This window comes from Brachionichthys hirsutus, chromosome 4, assembly GCF_040956055.1.
Source record: "Brachionichthys hirsutus isolate HB-005 chromosome 4, CSIRO-AGI_Bhir_v1, whole genome shotgun sequence".
In the NCBI taxonomy this organism is placed as follows: domain Eukaryota; kingdom Metazoa; phylum Chordata; class Actinopteri; order Lophiiformes; family Brachionichthyidae; genus Brachionichthys; species Brachionichthys hirsutus.
In genome coordinates this window covers 15,224,151-15,247,713 of record NC_090900.1, presented here as the reverse complement: position 1 = coordinate 15,247,713, position 23,563 = coordinate 15,224,151, and the positions used below count along the sequence as shown (strand labels likewise).

General features: G+C 48.4%; 4 protein-coding genes and 1 non-coding gene across 6 annotated transcripts; 2 read left to right on the top strand and 3 right to left on the bottom strand.

Annotated features, from left to right (window-relative positions):
* The first annotated feature begins 368 nt into the window (after positions 1-368).
* Positions 369-18,378, top strand: rapgef1a (Rap guanine nucleotide exchange factor (GEF) 1a). Its single transcript, XM_068760943.1, is given in 27 exon segments — positions 369-396; positions 567-709; positions 816-1,012; positions 1,091-1,238; positions 1,484-1,704; positions 2,541-2,655; positions 4,444-4,545; positions 4,616-4,694; positions 4,833-5,008; positions 5,263-5,300; positions 5,507-5,695; positions 5,774-5,858; positions 5,929-6,023; positions 6,307-6,385; positions 6,555-6,656; positions 6,780-6,877; positions 7,183-7,323; positions 7,417-7,528; positions 15,876-16,410; positions 16,496-16,681; positions 16,773-16,851; positions 16,976-17,100; positions 17,191-17,386; positions 17,459-17,548; positions 17,848-17,913; positions 18,006-18,091; positions 18,176-18,378. Coding segments are annotated over 27 exon segments (3,705 nt in total). The 3' UTR covers positions 18,370-18,378.
* Positions 7,957-13,199, top strand: pomt1 (protein-O-mannosyltransferase 1). The gene is made up of 20 exons (XM_068761028.1): positions 7,957-8,052; positions 8,439-8,560; positions 8,655-8,761; positions 8,855-8,905; positions 9,037-9,183; positions 9,422-9,530; positions 9,621-9,677; positions 9,791-9,884; positions 10,095-10,250; positions 10,331-10,461; positions 10,550-10,645; positions 10,753-10,845; positions 11,046-11,142; positions 11,268-11,360; positions 11,457-11,577; positions 11,705-11,802; positions 12,103-12,216; positions 12,291-12,417; positions 12,523-12,700; positions 12,910-13,199. The coding sequence occupies exons 2-20, from the start codon at positions 8,448-8,450 to the stop codon at positions 13,082-13,084; spliced, it is 2,157 nt and encodes a 718-aa protein (XP_068617129.1). The 5' UTR covers positions 7,957-8,052; positions 8,439-8,447; the 3' UTR covers positions 13,085-13,199.
* Positions 13,375-13,968, bottom strand: LOC137893333 (myosin light chain 4-like). 2 transcript variants are annotated; one of them, XM_068738790.1, is made up of 2 exons: positions 13,954-13,968; positions 13,375-13,911 (listed from the first exon to the last, which is right to left on the bottom strand). In XM_068738790.1, exons 1-2 carry the CDS (start codon positions 13,966-13,968, stop codon positions 13,375-13,377), a joined length of 552 nt encoding a protein of 183 aa, XP_068594891.1. The 2 variants fall into 2 exon arrangements, with proteins under 2 accessions (XP_068594891.1, XP_068594890.1); XM_068738789.1 differs by having other exon boundaries at positions 13,375-13,968.
* trnai-aau (transfer RNA isoleucine (anticodon AAU)) lies at positions 15,089-15,162 on the bottom strand. Its single transcript has one exon. It is a non-coding gene; the product is annotated as a tRNA-Ile (tRNA).
* Positions 18,379-18,861: 483 nt separating the features above from the next.
* On the bottom strand, positions 18,862-20,377 carry endog (endonuclease G). The gene is made up of 6 exons (XM_068738791.1): positions 20,183-20,377; positions 19,764-19,957; positions 19,525-19,666; positions 19,320-19,429; positions 19,140-19,221; positions 18,862-19,064 (listed from the first exon to the last, which is right to left on the bottom strand). Exons 1-6 carry the CDS (start codon positions 20,351-20,353, stop codon positions 18,867-18,869), a joined length of 897 nt encoding a protein of 298 aa, XP_068594892.1. The 5' UTR covers positions 20,354-20,377; the 3' UTR covers positions 18,862-18,866.
* Between the last annotated feature and the right edge of the window lie 3,186 nt (positions 20,378-23,563).

Here is a 23,563-nt window from a genome sequence, read left to right as displayed (position 1 = left end):
GATCAGTAAAACCAGGGTGATAGATCTGAAACTGGATCCTTCACCTATTAATAAGCTTGATATAGTTAATTAAATGTAAAACCTAAATGTAAAACTATCCGGAGGTGAGGTGCGTGTTGTTTTTGTTTCCAGCCAGCAGGTGGTGCTGCAGGATGACAGCCAGACACCCTGTTTCTGCCCTGCCTGCATCGTCGTCATCATCATCATCACTGACAGGACACACAGGCAGACATTCTGACTGAACTCAGAGACAGAAAGAGGAAGAAGAGAAGGAAGAAAACAGACAGAAGCAGAGAGACAACCCGAGGCGAAAGAAAGCTGCGAGGTTTTAAGAGTCTGTCTGACTGGCGGGCTGTAAAATTGCAGACATGTCGTCCCGGGCTGAGAGTAAGACGGGTAAGCTCCTCTCCACTCCACTATCTCAAATGCTATCTCTTAGCCACGGTGAGCTAAAAAAAAAAAAACTTCCACTTTCACCTCCTGTTTACGTCAGAGTTTTTCTCAATTTAACTTGAGTTGCTTTTATTTTGATATTGATGATGATGATGATGACGATTCCTCTACAGCTTCCCAGTTTGTGTCTCTGACCATGAAATTGAAGGATAAGCTCCACCAGCAGAGAATCAGAAGCTCTGACCGAATCAAGCACACCCCAACAACGACACCGCCTGACCTGAAGCTGCAGGAGGAACACACAAGCGCACCACCGGTTTGTGCGGTACATATCACACGTGTAACATGCATGTAAGCAGGCATAACGTGTTAATTAACTTCAGCATATTACCCATGTAACATTAACTCTGCGTGTGTTTCAGTCTGTTGGCGCGTTAACCAATCAGCAGCGGGCTGTCATCAGCTCTTTGCAGTATTTCAAAGCTCTGGTGGACCGCCTTGGAGTGGACAAACTGGTCCTGAGCCAGCCTGTTGTGGGCAGTCTGCTCGGCGGGGCATCCACCGGCGTGCTGGAGGCGGTCCAGGCTCTGGTCCACCTGGAGCCACACCTGCAAAACAGGTGAGTGCAATGCGGTTGAGGTTGGACTCGGAACCACGGTGAATGATCTGTCTCCTGACCTGTCTGTCCTCTCTGCAGTAAGACCATCTCCTCCTGTCTCACCTGTCTCTACCAGTCTATGGCTCAGCTGATTCACTGGGCAGATCAGGTGATGCTGAAGGGCGTCACCCTGGAGTCCAAAGACGGTGTTACCAAGGTGATCAGAGCTGTGTTGGACGGGGTCAAGGTGAGAACAATTTACAGACTGACGTTGACTTCAAGATGTAGGGAAAAAAAACTGTGCTGGTGCTAGCAATGCTAATCTGGAAGCTAACAGACGTACACTTCCTGCTCAGGGAGGAGCAACAGGACCTCCAACCAACATCCTCCATCAGCTGCCATTTTAACTTGGAGCTGACGGAGGAGAGCAGACGGCAGCCGTTTTCTGCAGTTTTATTGTTTTCTGAATTGAATATCACCTCTGTCTGTCAGGAACTGGTTTTATTGGCTGCGGAAAGACAAGGTGGGTGTACCCCCTTGTCTCCCGTCCAATCAGAGCCTGCCGTGGGGCAGCCAGGTGAGTTTGATGACCAGCCGACGTCACAAAGAATCTCTACCTGCTCGGATGCAGAACGTCCTGCAGCGGAGGAAGGAAAGACAGATTTAGCTCCTCCTAAACCCCCAATTCCCTTCCTGATGCCCCTCCCCCAGGTGTGCCTCGCACAGAGGTGAGTGAACAAGCCCGGCATTCACAATGTACCCCAAATTCAGGTATATATGGGATACCAGAGGGTGACTCAGATAGAAGTATTTTTAGATAGTTTATCCAATTCTATTAGTATGAAAAATATGAATTCAATATTATCCCTGATCAGTATGATCGGAAAATATACGAACCCAATTTCAAAAGATGGAACATTATATACGAATTATACATTTTACAACTTGATCAGGTCTAGACGTGGACACTGCATACGATTCAGAATAAACTTCTGTTTTTATAAAAACCAGTTGAGGAACAACTTTAGAAACGACGTCCTTTTGTATTCGACCGAATATTAGGAAGGAAGTGATCACGTTCTCTTTAGTTCATTGTGAAATGTGTCTGCTGTTAGAAGCGAGAGGGGGGGGGGGGTCAGTTTGGTTTCAAGAGCAGAAATAGACTGACCCCAAACACACACACACACACCAGCAACAGTACTTCCTGTCTATTGGTAACTGAACAGGATAAAGGAGACAGCTTCACCACAGCCCTTCCAAAGACATGATATTCAGTCTCTATTAATTCCGTTGTATTGAAATTAGTTGCAGTTCTCCTAGAGGGCGCTCTCCGAGGAGTCCTTGATAAAAGGGAGTGAATGAGCTAATTGATAAAATAATTATTTCAACCTACTTCCATAAAAAATATATTAGTTTGTGCAAATATGGTATTGATTATATATTTAGTTTGTTCAAATATGCTATACAGCATAAATAGGACAACATTACATTTTTTACAATTTCTCTGTGTTGGATTGTTAGATTCTGACTTAATGGTTGTACTTTTTAGTCCTCCAGCACTGCCACCCAAAACCCGTAAATCGTCATTAGGCCCCGCCCCCTGCAGGGTCGCTGTCGTGGCACCAATTAGACGAGAGCGTGAAGTCGAGCGACACAAGAAACAGGTACGTTCATGAATCTACAGTTTGATGTTGCTTCAGACTGAAACCCGATTGAAACCAGTTCCATGTGTTCACACTGTTTGAACCGCTGTATTAAACATATTTAGATATGACACAAACACCGCCGGAGAAACGTAAGCATCAAAAGTTAATGTCGTTTTGTGATTTATTGTTTTGTGTGTTTCAGGAGGACTGTTTGAGGCGTTGTTCTTCTTCTTCTTCTTCTTCTGCTGACAACACACACTGTGGTAACACACGCACACGCGTGCCCTTACACACACACACACACACACGTTAAGTAAGCAACCGAGTGTGAACGACATCACTTCCTGTCAGTGAACAGAAGAAGGAAACGGTATTAGACATGGCTTCCTGTCTGCAGTCAGGCTCACCGCTGCCTCCTGCTGGTCAAACACACTCACTGAATTCATTTTCATTTTTTGTTGATGATGTTCAGCTTATATTGACACGTCATTGCTCTGATCAGTTACCTGATCAATCAATCTGTGTTGTCCCAGATCCAGACTATGACTTCCTTCTCACCGACCTGTCCTCTTCTGATGCCCTTCTTCCTCTTCCTCACCAATCATCGCTCCCTCCTGCTCTACCAGAGAAGAGACGCTGCAGTTCTGGAGGTGAAGACACCTGTCTGTCTCTTGTCCTGTATGTCTGTCTCTCCATCCGTCCATTTGCTTCTACACCATTCTGTCTCTATACTTGTCTGTGTGTCTGAATCTGCTTCCCCACCCACAGAACTAACAAACCCAAAGTCCTCTTTTGCGTTTGGATTTGATTCCGCCCCACATGAAGACAGCCCCGCCCACTGTGATATCGCAGATGAGTTGCAATCCTCGCCTTTGTCCCCCAGTAAGACGCCCCCTCCCCTTCCTAAAAAGAAACTACAGAGTGAGTATAAATAGAGCATTATCATTCAATATTATTTACTAACGTCCCTCCGAAATTACCAGTTGACTCTGGTCCTCATCTTTGGACTAAACTAGACTAACAATAATCTACTCTGTTGGGTTCATAAGATTGTAAATCTGATTGTGATGAAGTCAGTGCCTCACCAGCGTCAACCTCACCACACGTCACTGTTTTCCAACTACTTCTGGTCTTAGCGATAAGTTAGGCTAACAGCTTCCCTGTGCCCAGACCTTGAGCTAAGCTAGGCTAGCAATTCACAGCCCACCCAGAAATCTCATGTGTGTCTGTCTCCCATCAGTCCATCAGTACATTCAGGTCTGCTCATCGTACAGCGCTCAGACAGCAGCCATGTCCTACCAGCGGCCTTTGACCTCCAGGCAGAGGAGGGTCAAAACCAATGACCCGCTCACACCTACACACCTAGAAACACACCTGGCCTCATGTGCAGCGGATTCTTCCCCCACATCTGAGCTGCTTCCCATCCCAGGTCTACCCCCTAAGAAGAGGCAACAGAAAAAGGTTCTCAGATAGATGATGTCACCTTAGGTCTGAGTGTGTTGTTCTGCACCCAAGAGTGGGAGGTGAAATTATGCTGATTTCTGATCACATCATGACCTTAAGTTTTATTGATTTTCATTTTTAGGATTTGGTTGAAACCAACAGTCAATCTGAAGAGAGACCAACCAGCGATGGGTAACGAACACAAGTCATATTGATGACATAGTAGGCAGTCGTTCAGTCAAGAGCGCTTTCATTTCAACCGTTAAACAAAGTTTATCCAGGAACAAGAGTGCTCAACAGAAGCGGTGGTGGCGATGATGATTTCTGTTTGATAGTTTGCTGAGACTCCAACCTGAAACAGAGCATGATCAGAAGAACGGGATGCATGATGACCAGGAGGACCAGGAGGAGGTGCTACTGACTAACAGACAGGAGATTCTCCATAGAATCATGATGAAGGCTGAGGTGGGTCTTGACAGACAGACAGTTCATTCAGTCTTACTCCTCACTCCTAACTGTCCGTTGCCTGTCTAAGAAGGAGGAGGGACTGGATGTCAAAGCAGCCTCTCCTGACATCTTATTGGTCTATGCAACAGAGACTGACAACATCCATGGTCAGTCCTCATTTCAATGAACAATTATCCATTTCTTTAATTTGTTAGTTATAACATGGCCGCAACAAACTTACTGTCACGTTTTCACCAGTTTATGTACTGTTGTCAACAATTTCAAAATGCTGTGTCTCCATCCAGATCTGTACCGTGAAGCCTTCATCTCCACCTACAGGAGCTTCATCAGCCCTAATGACGTCATCTCTAAACTCCAGCACAGATATCCTCTTCATTGACGGAGCTGCAGGATGTGGATGCGCACGACCTCTAGATTATGTAAATATAATGTTCTACAAAGAAGACACTAAAATAAAAACGCAGAAAGAGGCAAACAGAATCTTACATCCAAAAGATGTTCCAAAAGTTTCTTCCTATGCCGATGATGTCATACTTTATGTTTCAGATTTTCCTTCAGCTTACCTTTTCTCCTAACATGTTGGTCCAGCTTTTCATATTCATTTTTTAAAGATATGTCGGCGCAAAGAAATGCAACCTGTTGGGAGTTTCAGCTGAATCCTTAACCATCAACACATACAGACACCTTTGTAAAGAATGTAAACCAGCAGACCAGACTTTCCACCTCCTGGTTACTGTGGTCGATGAGTTGTGGTAAGATAACCCACCTAAACTAATTAGAAACTTCATTTCTGAAACTTAGTTAATGGAAATATTCATTTAAAGTCAACAAGTTAAATCCGTCTTTATCAATATTCAACATAGACCCGACAGTTTCCTGTTCTCTATGCCTTACAGATAGGAAACTGGGATTTGGTTCATGCAGACTTCTAGCAAATAAAACATTCTGGTTTGTGCAGTGCAAATGAGCTGGACTCCGACTTGTTGGTGCCGCTAATGGACCTGGTGTTCAGCCTCCTGGTTGGTGGAGAGCTGAGACTAGCCCACCTGCTGCGCTCCAACATCCTGTCCAAGATGGAGCAGAAGTGGCAGATGATTGGCTCTCCTCAGTCACTCCGCCCACTCGCAGCCAGAAGCGTGGCTGCCAGGTAATCTGTTACCTGCCGGACGACTGAATGTTTAATCCATTCAGACTTCAGGAAGTCTACCCATCTGCCCTCTTTCAGACCAGGAACACTTCTGGACTTCCGGAGTCAGGATTTAGCTGAGCAACTGACGCTGCTGGACTCTGAGCTCTTCTACAAGATTGAGGTACAGACCTTAGCCTCCATTGGTTAATGTTTATCTATCCATCACTCACCTGTCTCTCTCACCTGTCTAGCTTCCAGAGGTCTTGTTGTGGTCTAAAGAACAGAGTGAGGAGAAGAGTCCGAACTTGACTCAATTTACCCAACACTTCAACAGCGTCTCCTTCTGGTAAACACTGTTACTGCTGGTTACCAGTAGAAGTGAATGTGGAGCTTTAAACTGACCAGTCAGAGGTGGCGGAAATCGTTTGGTAACCACACCTACCCCAAAACAGCGAACCGATCGTTGACTCCGACCTCATATTATAAATAGACAGAACTATGAAAGCAGGTTATAAATATGAAGAGAAGTCTACAATGATCAGAAAGTGTTTAAATAATATTTAAATTATTTCAAAGGTAAAAAAAAAAGAAAAATAAAGCAGCTCACCTTTGTAAATGTGTGATTCCAGGGTCCGCTCTGTCATCATCCTTCAGGACAAGCCTCAGGACCGAGAGAAACTCCTGCTCAAGTTCCTAAAAACCATGAAGGTAAACTCACACCGATGGGTGGGGGGGCTGCTTCATTTGCATAAAACGTGCATTAATTAGTTTTGTACGCCCCCCTAATGGCCAAAAGACAATGTTTGATAAGCTAATTTACTGATGTATGTATATCACTGCTAACCTCACACCTGTCTCTGTGTGTGTGTTCGTGCAGCACCTGCGGAAGCTGAACAACTTTAACTCTTACCTGTCCATCCTGTCAGCACTGGACTCTGCCCCTTTGCGACGCCTGGACTGGCAGAGAAACACAGCTGAGGTCTGCAAGTCTTGGGTTATCAGTTTTACGTGGACAGATGTGGATGTGTCTGCACCTAGTATCATCCTCCTGTAGTATCTAATCGATGTTATTTGTCGAGTTTGATTGTTGATGTCTTTCTAGGCGCTTGAGGAGTACAGTTCTTTGATTGACAGCTCATCATCATTCAGATCTTACAGAGCCGCTCTGGCTGAAGTGAAACCTCCCTGTATACCGTACCTGTATGTTAATACCTTATATACCGTACCTGTATGTTAATACCGTATATAATGTACATATATGTTACTACCTTATATACCGTACCTGTATGTTACTACCTTATATACCGTACCTGTATGTTAATACCGTATATAATGTACATGTATGTTACTACCTTATATACCGTACCTGTATGTTAATACCGTATATAATGTACATGTATGTTACTACCTTATATACCGTACCTGTATGTTAATACCTTATATACCCTACCCGTATGTTAATACCCCTAAACAGCTCAGTACACCCATCTCATCTGTCTCGCCAGGGGTATGATCCTTCAGGACTTGACCTTTGTTCATCTAGGGAATCCTGACACAGTGATGACATCACAGGGTTCAAAGGTCAACTTCACAAAATGCTGGCAGCAGTTCAACATTCTCGACACTCTGAGGGGCTACCAGCAAGTGTTGGTTACCTTAGCGTTACTTTATATCATTAATAACAATAATAATGTCATATAGCAATGTCTGAAATAGGACCTGAATCTCTCTCCCTGCAGGTGTTACTCCATTCAGCCAGACGATGACATCATATCGTTCTTTAATGACTTCAGCGATCACTTGGCTGAAGAGGCATTGTGGGAACTCTCTCTCAGACTCCGTCCACGAAATGTTCCACGAGACATTCAGTGATGCTAAAACGCCACAACCAGGACACTGGTTAATGCTAGTACTGTAGTTGTATAATAGAGTGGATAATGATGGTGCTTTAGCTGAACTGAACTGGTACTAAACTGAGCTGCAGCGGTGCAGGTCTGGTGCCAGTGTGGAGTAGAAATAAAGACGTGTTCAAAGCTGGCTGTATACTGGTCTAATTATGAATAATTATGTGGTAGAATATACTTATCCGAACCATTACTACAAGATCCAGCAACAAATTAGCATCAGACATCACTAATCAAACACCGCCATCAAATGATCCACTGATCAGACATCAGACATCATTAATCAAACACCGCCATCAGCATCCACTGATCAGACATCACTAATCAAACGCCGCCATCGGAGGATCCACTGATCAGACATCACTAATCAAGCAACGTAAATATCGAGCGGCCGCCGCTCCAGAACCAACCGGGCGAACGGAGGAACCCGACATGACAGCCGGTTTCATGTTAACGGCGTGACGTCGGCAGGTGAGCTTTAGCTTTGAAGTGCAGGAACGTCACGAGCCTGTGATAGTGACGTGCGTTAGCTAACAGCGTGCCGGATGCTAACAGCTAGCTCCATACATTACAGAAGGTTCGGTTCTAATGCTGGCTGGTTTTAATCCATTCATGTTTTTATTTTATTTGTTTTTATTTTATTTGATGAGTCACGTGTCTCTTCTGCTCTGGTGAATGTCCACTAGCAGTTTGAGTCCCTTTATACCAGGTTTATAACACAATTATAATCGAACCAACAACTGATTCGCCGTTAATAACCGGATCACACGAGCGCAGCACGACTCCGTCCAGATGAGTCGCCAACACGCAAGCCATGCCCACCGCCTCCATTAACTCACCTGTGGCTGCTTCAGCAGGTGTCCGCGATGCTGCAGCTCCCTCTGGTGGTGACCTTTCAGGTTGACCTGCTCCTGGTGCTGGTCACCCTCCTGTCCCTCTGGACCAGACTGACCAGTCTTGGTTATCCCAATGCTGTGGTGTGAGTGTGTTTGATTTGTTGTCCGGCGCCTCCCGGTGGGCGGTGTGAGGGAATGTCTGCTCTAAGGTGCGGTCCTGCTTTTTGCCCGTCTCAGGTTCGATGAGGTGTACTACGGTCAGTTTGTGTCTCTCTACATGAAGAGGGTCTTCTTCGTCGATGACAGCGGACCCCCGCTGGGTCACATGATCTTGGCATTCGGAGGTTGAGTTGCCGTAACAACCACGTGTTAACCGTGTGTGTCTCCATGTGTTGCCAACGTGAATGTGTGTGTGTGTGTGTGTGTGTGTGTTGCAGCCTACATGGGGGGGTTTGATGGGAACTTTGTGTGGAACAGAATCGGAGCAGGTAGGAACTGGTTCTGGATTTAGCCAGTTTAAAAGAGTTAATAAGTTTGACTTGTTATCCCTGTTTGAATGACCTCGCGCGGGTAGATCCGTGTCACAACGAGTGACGTGTGCGTTTGATTTGTTCCACAGAGTATCCGAGCACTGTGAGCGTGTGGAGTCTGCGCTTCCTGCCGGCCCTGTGCGGCGCTCTCTGCGTCCCTCTGCTTTACCTTTTGACTCTGGAGCTCGGGTTCTCTCACCTCTCGGCTCTGGCGGCGTCTCTGCTGCTGCTGCTGGGTGAGTCGGCGTCGACTTGAAGCGGCGCCTAAAACCTTTCTTTCCCGTCGCGTGGGCGGGATCGCAGCGTGTGTTTGGATCAGGCTGGTGGAGCAACAGCGACGTTTAACGCGACAGAGTCGGGTTCTGTTCCACGAAGCTGGACTCCGGCACCATTTAACTTAAGCTGTCCCTCTAAAATAAAAGGAACCGCTCAAACCTGCGAGGTTTTTAGATTTCGTTTCGTTTGTCTTTCCAGAGAACTCCCTGATTGTCCAATCACGGTTCATGTTGCTGGAGTCTGTTCTGATCTTCTTCATGTTGTTGGCGTTCTTCTCTTACCTGCGCTTCCACAACTCTCCGGACAGGTGAGGTTTACTGGGACCGCCTACAAGGCCTCTTTTTTAACCAATCAGAGTCGAGTGTGTTGGCGTTGGGATGAATGATCTCTCCGTCAGCCGCTCCAGGTACTTCTGGCTCCTCCTCTCCGGAGCGGCGTGTGCTGCAGCCGTCGGGTGAGAAACTGTTCAGAGGTCAGTAAAGACGGTCCAATGGCTTGTCCTCTGCGGCTCACTGTGTGTGTGTGTGCGCGTGTGCGTGTGCGTGTGCGTGTGCGTGTGTGCGTCAGAGTGAAGTATATCGGTTTCTTCTCCTACCTGCTGCTGCTGGGCGTGGCCTTTCTGCACACTTGGAACCTGATTGGAGATCGAACTGTCAGTCACGTGAGTTCAAACTGAGCATGCTCAGTAGGTTGCTATGGTTACCGGTGTAAAAATCACAGATGGAGGCAGTGTCTCACACTCACACACACACTGTGTTGCCATGTTTCGACTGTAGACTATTTAAAGTGATTCTGAGACATTGGAGCTTCGTGTCTGGGGATAGTAATTAAATTATTATCTGTGTGTGTGTGTGTGTGTGTGTGCTTGTAGCTGAGTGTGTGTGTGCAGTGTGTGTGTCGAGGCGTGTGTGTGCTGGTGGTTCCCGTTGTTCTCTATGTGTTGTGTTTCTACGTTCACCTGAGCCTCCTCAGCCGCAGTGGGCCACACGACCAGCTGATGAGCTCCGCCTTCCAGGCCAGTCTGGAGGTAACGCACACGCACACACGCGCACACACACACACACACACATACTGATTGATTGATCAGTCGAATGATCGCTTCTTCAGGGTGGTCTCTCCAGGATCACTCGGGGCCAACCTTTGGAAGTTGCTTACGGCAGTCAGGTGACTTTAAGAAGCTCCGCCTCCCAGCCAATCCCCTGCTGGCTCCACTCGCACAAAGCCAACTACCCAATCAGGTGCCAGCAGCCGACTCTAATGCCGACACAGCAATCCATAGGAGAGCTGAAACGTCTGAGTGAACTTGCTTCCTGTTTGTGTTTTCAGGTATGAGACTGGGCGGGGCAGCTCTCACCAGCAGCAGGTCACCTGTTACCCCTTCAAAGACATCAATAACTGGTGGATCATCAAAGACCCCGGCAGGTGGCTCACCTCGCTGAACCGTGGCATGCTGGGAGATTGAGGCTGTCTGTCTGTCTTACCTGTCTGCTCATCTGTCTGTCTGTCTTACCTGTCTGTCTGTCTGTCAGACAGGAGCTGGTCGTCAGCAGTCCTCCTCGGCCGGTCCGACATGGAGATATTATCCAGCTGGTTCACGGAATGTCCTCGCGCTTCCTCAACAGGTAAACGGCTCGCCTTTGTTTGATGCGTTTAATGACAGTCCAACATTGTGACGCTCATCTCTGAGTACTACAATACCCATGATTCTCAGCTGTTAGAGCTCTGCTCTCGGTGAAATGCGTCCTGGAAGTTGAGACTGAACTCATTGATTAGATCAACGTGAAACCGATTCTCCTTCTACTGATCTGTTCGTGTTTTCCAGTCATGATGTCGCAGCTCCCATGAGCCCTCATTCTCAGGAAGTGTCGGGTTACATCGACTTCAACGTCTCCATGCCGGCACAGAACCTGTGGAGAGTGGTGAGCTAAAGATGACATCAGAGCGGGCGCCGCTCAAAAGCAAGGCGTTGATGGACGTGTGCGTGTGTGTGTGCGCGTGTGTGTGTGTGTGTGTGTGTGTGTGTGCGCGTGCGTGTGTTTTCCAGGTAATTTCTAACAGGGAGGCGGAGTCAGACTCGTGGAAGACGATCCTGTCTGAGGTCCGATTGGTTCATGTTAACACAACAGCTGTCCTTCGGGTACTGACAGGAAGTGACCTCAATCATGTGCTACTATTGGCTGAGATAACGCCCATATAAGGCTCTGATGACCGTGTGTGTGTGTGTTGCGTACAGCTGAGTGGTGTATCCCTACCGGACTGGGGTTTCCGTCAGCTGGAGGTCGTCGCAGACAAAATGTTCAAGTCTCACAGCGGCAGCGTGGCGTGGACGGTGGAGGAACACCGCTATGGCACCAGTACGACCTCTGACCTCACCGCAACTCCTCCGTAGATAATCACAGCATCTAAGATTTTTAGTTGATTTCATTGCACTTCACCTCATTTTCAGTTTATTTACTCTTTATTTTTCATTATTGTGTGTAGGTCAGGAGCAGAAGGAGAGGGAGGCGGAGCTTCATACGCCAACACACATTGACGTGGATAGAAAAATATCATTTTGGGCAAAATTTCTTGAACTCCAGGTATGTGTCATCGCACTGTTATCCAATCACGTCTCAATATTTGTATCACGCCAACATTCATTTATAGACAATTGTCTTCCTTTAAACTTTATTGATGATGATGTCATGCTGTGTTGTTCTAACCGTAGGATGATGATGTCATGCTGTGTTGTTCTAACCGTAGGATGATGATGTCATGCTGTGTTGTTCTAACCGTAGGATGATGATGTCATGCTGTGTTGTTCTAACCGTAGGATGATGATGTCATGCTGTGTTGTTCTAACAGTAGGATGGTGATGTCATGTTGTGTTGCTGTGACAGTTGAAGATGCTGACAATGAAACAGGCAGACTCTGAGCACAAGTACAGCTCCGCCCCTTTGGAGTGGATCACCATGGAAACCAACATCGCCTACTGGTTGCACTCATCCACCAATGTAACACACACACACACACACACATATGTAAGTGCGCTCCTGTTCTATGCTGTGATTGGCTGTCTGTGTCTCAGGCCCAGATCCATCTGATTGGTAATCCTGTGTCCTGGGGTGTGGCCAATCTCAGCCTCCTGGCCTATCAGCTGCTGGCAGCTTTTTACCTAATGAGGAGGAGGCGGGGCTTCAAAGACCTCCCTGAGGGTACACGCTTACACACACACACACACACACAGTGGAGGTGTTAATCGTTCCATCACCTAATTTGACCTTGACCTTGACCTTGTGCGTCTTTGTGTGTGTATCCAGGTGTGTGGTGTCAGTTTGTTGCTCTGGGATGTGTGTGTGTCGGCGGCTGGTTGGTGAACTTTGTTCCATTCTTCCTGATGGAGAAAACGCTCTTCCTGTATCACTACCTACCTGCCCTCTGTTACCTGTATCTGCTGAGCCCCGCCCTGCTCGAGCATGCGCACTCTCACCTGCTCAGGTACGCATGCACGCACACACACCGTTCAAATGTGTCTCAGTCAGGGGGCGGGTCCATTCATCACAACGCGCCGTGTGACATCATCGATTCCAAGTCTGCCCAGTAGTTCCTCATTGGTCCCAACAGATCAATTAAAAAGCTGTTATTGGCGTTCGACACAGACAAGACGTCTGATTGGTCAGTAATAAAATCTGTCTGTGTCTCTGCAGCAGTGCGACGTCTCGCCGCGCTCTGTGTCTGTGTGCCTCGGCGGTTCTGTTGTCCGTCTTCCTGTCCTATCGAACCTTTGGTCCGCTGACCTATGGCAACCCAGAGCTGACAGCCAATCAGCTGCAAAGACTGAAGTGGAGAGCCTCGTGGGATATTCTGTACCGCCACCGGTAGACGGACGGACAGACAGACAGACGCTTTGGTCAGGAACCTTGGAGAGACTGAAGCGCATCATGAAAGTAGAATTTTGTGTTTAGATTTAAGAAATATTTGTAAAAAGCTGCCAATTTTACCAATAAATCTAAAATATGAGGACTGAATCACTTTCATTCGCACATAACGGCTTTCAAAAGACCCAAGAAGAGCAGCAGAAACGGAGCTGAAGACGTTTTATTACACGTGAACACGGCGAGGAAACGATGAACACTCCGGAACCATCGCACAGAACACGGAACACGCGGCTTCTACCCGGCCAGGATGTGTTTGACGAACTCGGTGTAGTTGATGTGCCCGTTGGCGTCCTCCTGTCCCACCATCAGCCGGTCCACCTCGTCCTCCGTCATCTTCTCCCCCAGGGTGGAGAGGACGTGGCGGAGCTCGGCGCCCATCACCGTGCCGTTGCCCTCCTTGTCGAACACCCTCAGTCCCTCCACGAAGTCCTCGAAGGTGCCCTGCTCTTTGGAACGCGCTACGTGCTGCAGCATGGGCAGGAAGGCGTCAAAGTCCAGAAGGTTGACGTGCATCTCCTCCGCCTTCGGCCTCCCCAGCAGCTTCAGCACCTCCTCGTTGGTGGGGTTGTGGCCGAGGGCTCGCATGACGTCGCCGCACTGAGCGAAGGTGATCTTCATCTCGCCCGCGGGCGTCTCGTCGAACAGCGTGAAGGCGTCTCTGAACTCTTCCGTCTGGTCTTGGGTGAATTCCACCACGATGCTCTTCAGGTCCACCTCGGGAGGTTTGGGCACCGGCTCGGCGGGTTTGGGAGGAGGAGGGGGCTCCTCCTTCTTCGCCTCCACCTTCTTCGCCTCTGTCTTCTTCGGTTCCACCTTCTTCGGAGCCATGCTGCAGAGACGCCGGACGAAGACAAAAGGGCTGGGACATTTTATACCAGCTTGGGATTGGGCGAGTGAGGAAGGAGGGAAAGAGAGAGAGAGAGAGAGGGGAAAGAGCAGACGACCAAAGATGGAAGCAAGCTGGAATAGAAACATGATAAGAGACAGGAGATAAGAACCAGTCTAAACCAGTAACACCAGTCTGACCTGCAGGGTCAGTCTGGAGTAGATGAATGAATGCCACACTGTGACGATGCTGATTGCTGATTGGTCAGTAAAACAGAAACATACTGCGATTAAAACAAACAACATGTCGAACATCTCGTCTGGTCATCCCTGCTGACACGGACGTCTGTTTCAGCCCGTTATCTCCTGACACCGCCAACTTCATTCCTTACCCATAATGCTCTCTGCTCAGCAGCCTGAAAATAACCCTCCACGCAGTTTAACCCCAGCAGGTCATCTTCCTCTACTCCCTTTTTATCCTTCCTATCGTCCTCTGTAATGTTTCTGCCATCATTCTAAAATAAGGTTGTATACCTTTATAAACAGTAGTTTAAGATGAACCAGCTGTTACTATGGAAACAAGAAAGAAGAAGAAACATTCATTTATGAATCCCTCATGGGGAAATTGCTTTTTTCACACTTTACACACATCTAAGCCTGAAGCACACACGCACACACACACACACACACACACACACACAGGGGCCAACAGACATGCAAGTTAACCCTTGCGTTACCCTTCAATAAAGGTACATCCATGACAGAAATGTGCACCTGTCCTTTATCCATTTGTAAATGTCTCAATATGTAATTATTATTCTCTGAATCTGGGATGTGACTCATGGAGTTTCACTAAATCACTTTTGGCATGGATGTCAGGATTTTAACCCCTTCCAGGCTAACGCATCCGGGTCCTGAACGGTCATGGATCAGATAAAAATGCATTGAACTGTCAAATTATGGATTTTTTGTACTGAAAGTTGACATGACACCGACAAAATATCTTGGTGCCTTGCTCAGGGGAACCTCAACAGAGCTCAGAACTGTAGTGGCATCTCCCCAACGACAGATCAAGACTAAGTGGCCTCCAAACCGGGACTGCTTCTGTCCCAGAATCAACTCGTGGCCCGTACGGGGATCGAACCCGCGACCTTGGCGTTATTAGCACCACGCTCTAACCAACTGAGCTAACCGGCCTCTTTGATTGGTTTGTTACGCTGAGACGAGGGAAACTGAGTTTTCGGTTCCAGAAAGAGCGGTAACTTAAACTCTGATTCTGTTACCATGGTAATAAACTCTTATTATTATTTCCTTATTAAAGACTTAGATTTCCAAAACTGGAAAACTAACGAACGCTTAATCAGCGCTTCAGCGGAAATCAAAGACGTCATTTCCGTTTGTCATTCGCGTCTTTTTAAATAAAGTTATTTGAGCGCACGCGCTCTCGCGCCGCTGGAACGTCGGAAGAAAACAAGTCGCATCGTGTTTTGTCGTCCCACGAGCAGCCGCACAGAGGGTGAGTCGATCGACTTGTTCAGTGATTGATCGATTCCGATACTTTGGTTCAGATGAATTTCGTCTGACGTCACGATCAGCTCATTAACAACCACAGGCTAGCTTTAGCCGTTATCGACAACATGCGGGATTCACGGCTATATCCTGCTGAAAACTCACTTGTGTGCCACGGTACCGGGACCACGTGACCACTGGCCCGTCCACAATGACTGAATAATTATTGTTTCTTTCCTTTCGGGCTCAGTAACAGACTGGTCAAAGACTGGACTCCCTCCCTTTGATCTATCATGAAACATCCATCTCCGTCCCCTCAGAAGATGAAGATGAGGAGGGGGAGGAGTGCTGGCGGTCTGGAGGAATGTCCTTTACCTGCTGACATTGAAACGCCTCAGAAGTGGAGGAAGAAGAAAATAAAAAGAGAAGAAGAGAGCCACATCTTTCCTTCTGATGCTGATGGAACTATGAATCGGGAGGAAGAGGGTTCACAGGCGGATGTGGAGACCAGCGAAGGAGAAAAGAAGAAGAAGAAGAAGAAGAGGAGGAGGAAGGAGCAGGAAGAAGGGGCGTCACAGGCTGATGTGGAGACCAGTGAGGGAGAAAAGGAGAAGAAGAGGAGGAGGAGGAAGGAGCAGGAAGAAGGGGCGTCACAGGCTGATGTGGAGACCAGTGAGGGAGAAAAGGAGAAGAAGAGGAGGAGGAAGGAGCAGGACGAGGAGGAATCTGGGGTTGATGCAGAGCAGACCCAGGAACAGGTCGGCGGTCTGTGCCGTGGATCTGTCGCCATGGCAACGACAGAGACGGCTGATTTTGGGGAAGCTCTTGTGGAGGAGCTTCGCGAGTTCGTTCCGAACGTGAACAAGAAATCACCGGAGGAGATCAATAAGCTCCTGAAGTATGACTTGGATCGCTTCAGGGCCTTCAGGAAGCAAGGTACCGGTACCAGAACCGCAGAACCGCAGCTCCGTAGCGCCGCCGCTGTAAACGGGCCCAGTAACGCCTGCTCCTTGTCCTGCAGGCGTTTCCCTGCGTTGTGGGCGGTTCACTTCGGAGGAGAATCAACGAATCGCAGACAACGTAGACGACTTCCTGGCTCTGACGGGCATCGGCTCGGCCAATCACCTGCTGTTTCCTCACAGGTTCCAGGAGCAGGAGGCGGCGATAAAGAAGCTGAAGAGACAGCACTGCTTCATGGAGAGACTTGGTAACCATAGCAGCCAAAGTTCAGACGCCATCTTCGTCTGGCTCTGACCGTCATCATCTTCATCTTCGTCTTCGTCTCTCGCTTTCTCCAGCCGAGGGGATTCCCAGAACCTGCAAGAAGGTTTACAACCGAGCCATAAAGCTTTTTGACGAGAGGAACCACATGGGGAGGTCAGAGGTCAAGGGTTACAACCCGTTTGTGTCTGATAACAAAAGTCCCGCTGGTCCGATCCGGAAATGAAGATCTGAACCCGTTTGCGTTCTGCGCGTCTCACCTGTGGCTCCCCTCTGGCAGGTTCTCAGAAGAGGAGCTCGGTTCTCTAGTGAAGCTACAGAACCGCCACGGTAACGACTGGAAGGTGATCTCGCAGAAGATGGGCCGCAGCTTTTACTCCCTGGAGAAACGCTTCTCGGACTTGGGTAAACGCCGACGCCGAGGTTCGGCCCGGTTCTGCTGGAACCCGTGTTGACTGACGAGTCCAAAACGTCGTCTGCGTCTTTCCCCTCCAGCTTCAAATCACGGTTCCTGGAGCTCAGACGAGGAGGTGAAGTTGAAGGAGGCTGTCAAGGGTCACCTGGAGGTTCTGGTTCAGCAGAATCCTGCAGGTTCTGGTCTGACCAGGAACCAGCTGTGCAACAACCTGCCTTGGACAGTGATCAGTCAGCAGGTCGGGACCAGGTCGTGGGGCCAGTGTCGCCTCAAGTGGTGAGTACCCCGCCCCACTGGGTCGCTGCTACTGGTCCCAGAACGGGACACAAGCGTCTGTCTCTGTCTCAGGTTCAGCCTCCTGAAGGCGAGACTGACTTCACACCAGAACTTCAACAGATCGGCCGGAGGACTCAAGTTCAAAATCCACCTCATCAACACGTGAGCTCACGGGACTCGCCTTTCACAATAAAACGCTTTCCTCGTCTCCATTATGGATTAACGGGTTTTTGTAGTCGAGGTATTTTTATTCCTTTCATATATTAGAGTTCATTTATTGGTGCTCAAAGCCTCGCTGCCGCCTTGTCCGTCTCTAAACAACGGTGCCGCCTCCCCTTCCATTTCTGGGTAGCGCGGCTTTTGACGCGACGGCCGCGTTACGTCATTTCAGGTCGTCGCCGTGGCGACGGCCTACGAACATGCCGTCCCTCCAAGGTAATTCCGGAATGACTGTCTCTCAGGTTGTACGACCTGATGGTGGACGACTTGGCCGACATCAGGTGGGACGCGGTGACTGAAACTATTGGGTGAGGTCAAAGGTTAAACCGTCCTGCGGCAGTACTGCTGTTAATGTAGGACCTCCTACATGCAGTACTAACAGTAGTACTTTGCGTTTCAGTGACGTGACCTCCGTGTGTGTCCAGAAGAGTTTCCACAGGCTGAAAGTTTCCAAAGTTCCCAACTGGACAAGTTTATCCTACGGAGGTCGGCGACGGCGACCTTTCTGGTGCTCGTGTGCGTCTTTAACCTGGAACCATTTCCAATAACGTTCTCGTCTCGGTTTGACAGAGATCATCGACTTCCTGTGGGCGAACGTCGTTCCCGTTCTCAAGGAGAGATTGGCCAAGTTTAGCAAAGAGGAGGCGCAGCAGGAGACGCAGCAGGAGACGCAGCAGGAGGCGCAGCAGGAGGCGCAGCAGGAGGCCACCTTCCAGCTGTCTCACATCTTCTCCACAGCGGACGAGGACCTGGACTTCAGCTGATCAGGACACCGCGTCAGAGACAAACCTCTACAAGGGACAGGCCAGGCCCCGCCCCTGCTTCAATGTGATTGGTTGTCAGTGGACAAATGAACTTTATTTTGAAGGTTCCAATGATTTTGTATCAAATTATTATTTCAGACTTTTTGTGAGATGATATTTTACGTACCGGTAGTTTGTCCGAGTCAACAAACCTAATAGTGATCAATACCGTTATTGATAAACGGAGCATTCTGGATTAGAGGAGATGATTTTCAGTTAAACATGAATACAAAAAGACCATAAAAAGACGAGATGATAAAATATGGCAAATAAAGAACTCTGGGAGGAGACTCTTGAGTGGAAGTAAAATGTTTTCGGCAGCTTCACTCTGACTCCTCTCACCAGGAAGTGTGTCTGTTAGCTTCCGAAGTTAGCATCGCTAGCGCTGCATGATTGCTGCTCCATTTCCACGTCGCGGCGCGAGGAGTGCGACGCCACTAAGCATTGTGGGTAGTCCGTCAGTGCGAGGATATCGCCCTCAGGCTGCTCGTCTTCTTCATGATGTTCGGGACAAACAAGAGTCCTGACGCTCTTTCGATCGTTTCTATGGGAACCAGGAAACGCTCCAGGGGAATCTTTTCCTCGACTGGTACATTTGGTAAAACATATGACCGGAGCTCCACCCCACTGCCATCGGCCTGCTCCAGGATCAGCACCTGAGGGGACGGGCGGGCTTCATCAGCTGCTCCTCCTCCTCCTCATCATCATCATACTCCAATCGGTGGACTCACCTTGAAGAAGTGTGTCGGCACGGCGACGTGGTTTTGGCCCACAACCTGGTACCGAACGTACAGCTTCCCATCGGCCTCCTGCCTGAAACACACACACGTCACACACACACACACACACACGGTGTCTTCCTGCAGCTCGTCCCAGAGAGCAATCACAAACCACAGAAGAAGAAATGTTACCTGGGCAGGTAGAGGGGGCCGGTGCACACGTAGACGTTCAGGTAGTGTTTGGTCAGAGAGCGGCACATCTTCTCCAGGTTGTTCCAGGCTTTTTGGTTCAGGTGAGGGTTCTGAAATAAATAAAAAAATAATGCAAGCCACTCTGATTGGAAGGAACCGCATCCTCCCCGACCGATCGGCGAGCTTCCTGGGTGCATTCGTTTACCTGCGGCGCGACATTGCTGAGGTAGAAGGTGTCGTCCATGGCTTTCTGACTCCACTTGTGATTGGCTGCAGCAGCCAGGTGACCTCTGTCAAAGCCACTCCCCTTGTAGTCGGCATTGGTGGCCCGATGGAGCAGGTGTACGCTGGAAGGGGTGGAGTCAAAGTCGGCATTCATCTCTTATTCCAGACGCAGCCGGCAGCAGTGAAGAAGAGACACCGATAACGGTGATGCCGTCTCACCTGTCGTCCTCCTTAAACTCACAGAACTTCCTGTCTGATTGGCCACTCAGGGTCGCAGGGTTTAGCCTCTCTATTACCCAGGATGCAGTTCTGGTGCGGGGGTCATATGAGGTGATGTAGGACTCTCTGCTCTTGATGTTGGCCAATGAGGGGAAGCCATACTTCATCGCCGCCGCCGACCCACCTTGACTCACCTGGACAGACGGTGACAAAGTAGGTTTCCAGTATACAGTGTATATATATATATATATATTAGTACTTCCAACACCTTTTTCTATTATTCTTTTCTATTATTCTTTATTCTGATTTGTTTTCCGTCACTAATCTGTAGTTTTTATTGATTATTTCCGGGTATGATTAGCTACTGACGTCACTCACAGCTCTCTCTATCCTACGGAGCTTTGACCCGCTCGTCTCACCGTCGGCTCGGAGGCCCGGACCGTCGGTACCGGGAGCACCGGGACTCTGCTCAGAAGGCCGGTTAACTCCTCCTCCTCCCCGCCGCCTTCGTCACTCAGCAGCCGGCTCAGCACGGCTCCGAGTCCCGCTCCAACCAGCAAGGTCGACCCGCACCGCCACCAGCGCTTCATGCTGCTCCCGATCAGCTGCTGTTGACGCACTTTAGTGACGTCACGACTTGATTTTCTCGTTCGCCCAAAATTCAGATTGCGGTTCCGTCTTGTAGGGCAGAGACAGAGTGACTTTATATTTGCGTGTTTTTAGAGTCCATCTTTCCTACTAAATTATTTATAAACATCCAACGGCTTTATTATAAGCCCTTTAGGTTTACTCTCTGACATCACTGTGTTGTTCTTTAAAGAAAACATACAAACAAGCAAATATGTTTTAGATAGAAAGGATATTACAAAGCCAACAGGTGTATAAATATCTTTTAAAATATAAAATCTTGTTATTTAAGAAGATGTCAAACATTACAACCACTTTCTGGATTGTTGATTGGCTGAAACCAAAGGATGAGGCGTTTCTGTTTTTGAGAAGAAAAAAAAAACTTTATTGGAACAATTTATTTCACTGACATTCTCCCACATGAATCATGTTTTACATAGTGAATAAAAAAAGAACATCGGAAGATGTATTTCTAAGAACATAAATAAAAAAAACAGATCTAAACCAAGCAAATAAATATAAGAAGCTGCCTCTGATTGGGTTGGCATGACGATGAGTCTGTCTGTCTGTCAGAAAGAAAGAGCTCTGACTACGTGAGGAGCTTCTTTGTCATGTCTACGGTAACAGCTGTATTCCATATGACCGGTCGCATGACATCATCCAAGGCTTTCTATACAGAGGTGTGAGTGGGCGTGGTCAGCTGAAGGTGGCTGCCGTCAGACTGAGGGTCAGCAGGTAGAGGTGTGGTGTCAGAGGGGAAGTGGCGCCCTCGGCGTCAGGGCAGCTGCGGGTCTCCTGACAGTCGCTGTTCTCGCAGAGTGAACCTGCACACATGACGTTATCACACACCTGAGCTGTGATGTCATCTACTCCACACATGACACATGACACCGTCCAGGTGTGTGCGTACCTGTGAAGCCGCCCGGACAGATGCAGCGCTGGAAGTCCACGCAGGTTCCTCCGTTCTGACAGATCAAACGCTGCTCGTCACACGAGTTCTCTGTGAAGAGACGTCAGTCACGTTCCGATAGCACGGGTCGTGGTTCCCCTCGCTTTCCCCTATACCTGTGCAGCCGACTCCGCCTCCTCTCCAGGTGGATCCAGGTAGGCAAGAGTCACAGCGCCGCCCTGTGGCTCCAGGTTTACACTGGCACGCTCCTGAGTCCGCACAGTGAGGTGAGACGCTGCGCTCAATGTCGCAGTTACACTCTGAAAAACACACACACGCCTTCATCACCTTCATCATCACTTACCTTTAATACACCTTGTGTGTGTGTGTGTGTGTGCGTGTATTACTGACCCACACACGCGTTCTCGTTTTCCAGCGGCACTGAGGCGTTTCTATAGTAACCGAGCCGACAGAACTGACAGCTCTGTCCTCGTGTGTTGTGTTTACAGCTCACGCACGTGACCACGTTGATGAAGTCGATGTAGCTGCAGCGGTTGGAGTGACCGTTACACTCACAGTCTGACACACACACACACACACACATAGAGCACACCTGTCACTACACATGATTTCAGAATAGTCATCATAACACAGGCGGTGTCCATGGTAACCAGTGGGGCTGTTCAAAAAGTTTTACTGGGTCCTGTTTTTCTTTCTGGTGTTTTTTGGGGCTTCTTCTGAAGAATTCCTCCAAATAAATGTGGATCAACTTCACCCACCTCTGATTTATACAGACAGGTGAGACAGGTATGGCACACAAAAACACTGATGATGATGATGATGGCAGGAGAAGGGAAGACGGGTCAATCAAACACAATGCGGTTGGGCTCCGCGAAGGTGGGAGGGATTTATTTACAGCGGGAGGGGCATAATTAAGGAGGGAGTAGTCATTTAGAGAGGGAGGAGTTTATTTGGAGTGAGAGCCGCTTCTTTACAGAGGGAGGAGTCTCACAAGTCTGTTCTTACCCTGGAAGTTGACATAGGCAATTTTGGACAGCTGATTGAACTTTGGTCCTCCTGGAATCAGAATCTTCTGGGTCACTTTGGATACAAAAACAAGGTGTGTAACCATGGCAACAGGCAGGTAGCGGCAGGAGACGTCTTCTACATCTGCTGCTATACTGCTGGCAATGCTAGCCGAGAGGTTGCACTTCCGTGAGTGCTCGTACACTCTGTACCTTTCTTCCCAAATCCTTTCTCTTCTGGATCCTTCCCCTTTTCCTCTTTGGATTCCTCTTCAGGTTCAGTTTCTCCAGAAATAGAAAACAAATTACTCCCAGTTCTCAATGCTATAGCTACTCCTTACCTGACGGGACAGGTTTCACCAGGTGACGAGAACAGATGTGAAATGTTGCGCGGTCTACACGTACACATAAACGATGAAGAATGTAAAGTAACGACCAACAGCAGCCTAACTCTGTACCTTTCTCCCGTTTCTCCTCTAGTTTCATCTCCGCTTTAGAGTCCCCCTCTTCAGCCGGAACTCCCACTCGTCCACCAGAAGTTGAATCCTCTCCTGCAGATTTCCCTTCCACCTGAGACAATGAAGAATCTCTTCCCAAATCATCAACTGCTTCTGGAGACTCTGAACCTGCACTGCCCGGCGCAGAGGAAACCAGTCCAGTTGATTCTGTTTCAAGATTTCTTGTCTCCTCCGTATCCAGCCCTTCTGAGCCAGAGTCTAATCCCGAATCCACTGAATATGATCCAGGAACATCAACTGATCCACGGGAATCATCTGGAATGTTCCAGGATGACTCCTGTGGATCGTCCGTAGGCACTGGTCCAGAATCTGATCCAGTTTGAGTTGAATTTAGATCATCTGGAAGTGGAATTGTGAAATCCAAGAGGGTGAAATCATCAGCAGGTCCAGACTGATCTAAGGTGGCGGAGCTTGTGTCTCGCCCAGTATCACCTCCTCCTCTTTCAAACAATGACTCTTTAGAAACATTTGGGGAGGTGTCATCAGGAGAAGGTACATCTCCAGGAGGAATATTAGGAGGAGCTTCATCAGGAGAAGTTTCAACTGGAGGAGGTACTTCAGGAGCTTCATCAGGAGAACTTACATCTGGAGGAGGTACTTCAGGAGAGGCTGCACCAGGAGAAGGTACATCTCCAGGAGGAATATTAGGAGGAGCTTCATCAGGAGCAAAAACATCTAGAGGAGATTCATTAGGAGGGGTTTCATCAGGAGAAGATACATCTGGAGGCGGCAAGGCTTCAT